Source organism: Plasmodium inui (genome assembly GCF_000524495.1).
Source record: "Plasmodium inui San Antonio 1 unplaced genomic scaffold supercont1.59, whole genome shotgun sequence".
Lineage (NCBI taxonomy): Eukaryota > Apicomplexa > Aconoidasida > Haemosporida > Plasmodiidae > Plasmodium > Plasmodium inui.
The window spans coordinates 1-2,800 of record NW_008481893.1 but is presented as its reverse complement, the minus strand read 5'-3'; the positions used below and the strand labels follow the sequence as shown (position 1 = coordinate 2,800).

General features: G+C 33.6%; 1 protein-coding gene across 1 annotated transcript; it reads right to left on the bottom strand.

The window, feature by feature from the left end:
* Nucleotides 1-1,428: 1,428 nt before the first annotated feature.
* On the bottom strand, nucleotides 1,429-2,793 carry C922_05349 (hypothetical protein; the record flags this gene model as incomplete). Its single annotated transcript, XM_008820920.1, has 1 exon — nucleotides 1,429-2,793. A coding segment is annotated over one exon (1,365 nt), but the record flags the coding sequence as incomplete, so codon positions are not given.
* Between the last annotated feature and the right edge of the window lie 7 nt (nucleotides 2,794-2,800).

Genomic DNA, 2,800 nt, shown 5'->3' with positions numbered 1-2,800 from the left:
TGTCGTTATTTTGATTAAAATAATTAGGAAAAAGCAAATGCCTTCCGAAAAACATTACCCTTGGAAGGACATTAAAATGTATCGGCACTCTATAAATCATTTAACGTGATACAGCTGCGCATTTTAACTTTAATCTTGCACAACACACTGTTCGTGCAATGGTTAATTACGACAAGGAAAAATTTTTATCCTTTAGACCGTTTTTCTCCTTTTATGTTGTTTTACACAAGATTGTACGTCGTTCCTTCGTCACATCTAACTTACAAGGAACGATCTATACAATGTTCCCAATAATTACAGAATTGTGGCTATTCGTACACGCCCCTTTTTCACACATTAACATAAACAATTTTAAAGTACTGAAGAAAATACAGAAGACTACATTCTTCGAAGTTTGCGCATTTGATTTAGCCCTTTTATTTTGCTTCATTTTACATATTTCGTTTCTTAACTTGCAAATAACAAAATATAGAAATTCTTTTCTTTAACTAACATGCATTTCAAGTTAAAGCATGCTTAAAACGTTCAACCGTCATGGGGAATAAAACTAAAAATAGGACATTCCTTTGCATATCTTTAAATTTTAATTATATTCTATTACCCATAATTTACTTACACTAAATTATAAATACCAAACATTAATGGGACCACGCAACATGTAACGTGTGTTATCAGCACATACATGTACAAAAATTAAAAAAATGATAAGTGCCTATAGGCACAAACTGCATATGGTTAATACAAGTAAAAAATACATAAAATGAAAACTTGTATGAACCAATGGAACAACGCGTTCCGTTAAAAATTAATAATAAGATGTACACATAATCAAACGCGTTAATGAAATAATAATTTTCTAATCCCATAGAGGTCTTAAGTGAATATATTCTTTGCCTAAATTATTCTAATTGCTATGAGCAAAAAAAATATAGCATATAAGGCAAACGTCTTTAAGTGAATTATTCCTTTAGGTAAAAAACCATATAGGATAGTATTTTTTGTCCTCAAGGAATTCATCCATTTGATCATTCTTCCATTCTTTTATTCATCAAAGAAAAAAATGTATCCATTGAAGCGCACATTCATATTCCATTATTATGTTACCACGGTATATATAATATATTATAAAGAGAAAAACAAAGTTCCATTAAAGCATCTTTGTTAGACGATATAATATATTATTATATGTAAATAATCTGGTAGACATACAATTGTTCTAATTATGGATATGAACTTCATGTCGATAGTATTCTAAATGCCTTGAAATGTTCATAATCAAATTTTGTTGTTTTTTTTTTTTGCACATTTTTGTATTTTCCTTTCTTCTTTTTTTTTTAATTTTTACTTGGCTTTCCAGAACCTTTTTTAGCATCATAAGTTCTGTTTGGGTTTACCACCCTTATTCTTTGTATTATCCTTTGAATTTTTTTATGGGTCAGAAGCTGCTTTGGAATCATCGGTTGGATTGCCACCTTGACTGTTTATAGACTCGGTACTCATTCTAAAATTTAGACTTCTTCTAGCCTGTTTTTCTGTCTTTCTAGCTTGCTCTAACTTTTCGGCTTCTTCTTTTGCTTTCTTAGCTTCTTTTTCTGCCTTTTTAGCTTCTCCCATTGCCTTTTTAGCTTCTCCTTTTGCCTTTTTAGCTTGTTCTCTTACCTTTCTTGCTTCCTCCTTTGCCTTTTTAGCTTCTTCTTTTGCCTTTGTAGCTTCTTCTTCTGGCTTTTTGGCTTCTTCTTTTGCCTTTTTAGCTTCTTCCTCTGCCTTTTCAGCTTCTTCTTCTGCTTTTTTGATTTCTTCTTTTGCCTTTTTAGCCTTTTCTTCTGCCTTCTTAGCTTGTTCTTCTGCTTTTTTGATTTCTTCTTTTGCCTTTTTAGCTTCTTCTTCTGCCTTCTTAGCTTCTTCTTTTGCCTTTCTAGCTTCTTCTTCTGCTTTTTTAGCTTGTTCTTCTGCCTTCTTGGCTTTCTGTCCTGCCTTCTTGGCTTTCTCTTCTGCTTTCTTAGCTTGTTCTTCTGCTTTTTTGGCTTTTTCCTCTACCTTCTTAGCTTGTTCTTCTGCTTTTTTGGCTTCTTCCTCTGCTTTTTTAGCTTCGTCTAACTTCTTAGCTTCCTCTAACTTTTTGGCTTCCTCTAACTTTTTGGCTTCCTCTAACTTTTTGGCTTCCTCTAACTTCTTAGCTTCTTCTAACTTCTTAGCTTCTTCTAACTTCTTAGCTTCCTCTAACGTTGTGTCTTCCTCTAACTTGTTAGCTTCTTCTAACTTCTTAGCTTCCTCTAACGTTTTGTCTTCCTCTAACTTTTTGGCTTCCTCTTCTTCTTCTTTATCTTCCTCTAACTTTTTGATTTCTTCTTTTGCTTTTTTAGCTTTTTCTTCTGCCCTCTTAGCTTCTTCTTTCGCCTTTTTAGCATTTCCTTCTGCCCATTTAGCTTGTCCCTTTGCCCTTTCAGCTCCTTCTTTTGCCTTTTTAGCATTTGCTTCTGCTTTCTTAGCTTCTTCTTTTGCCTTTTTAGCTTCTTTTTCTGCCTTTTTATATTCCTCTTCTGCCTTCTTAGCTTTTTCTTCTTCCCTCTTTGCTTGTTCTTCTACCTTCTTAGCTTCCTCTTCTGCCTTCTTAGCTTGTTCTTCTGCCTTTTCAGCTTGCTCTAACTTTTCGGCTTCTCCTTTTGCTTTCTTAGCTTCTTTTTCTGCCTTTTTAGCTTCTCCCTTTGCCTTTTTAGCTTCTCCTTTTGCCTTTTTAGCTTGTTCTCTTACCTTTCTTGCTTCCTCCTTTGCCTTTTTAGCTTCTTCTTTTGCCTTTGTA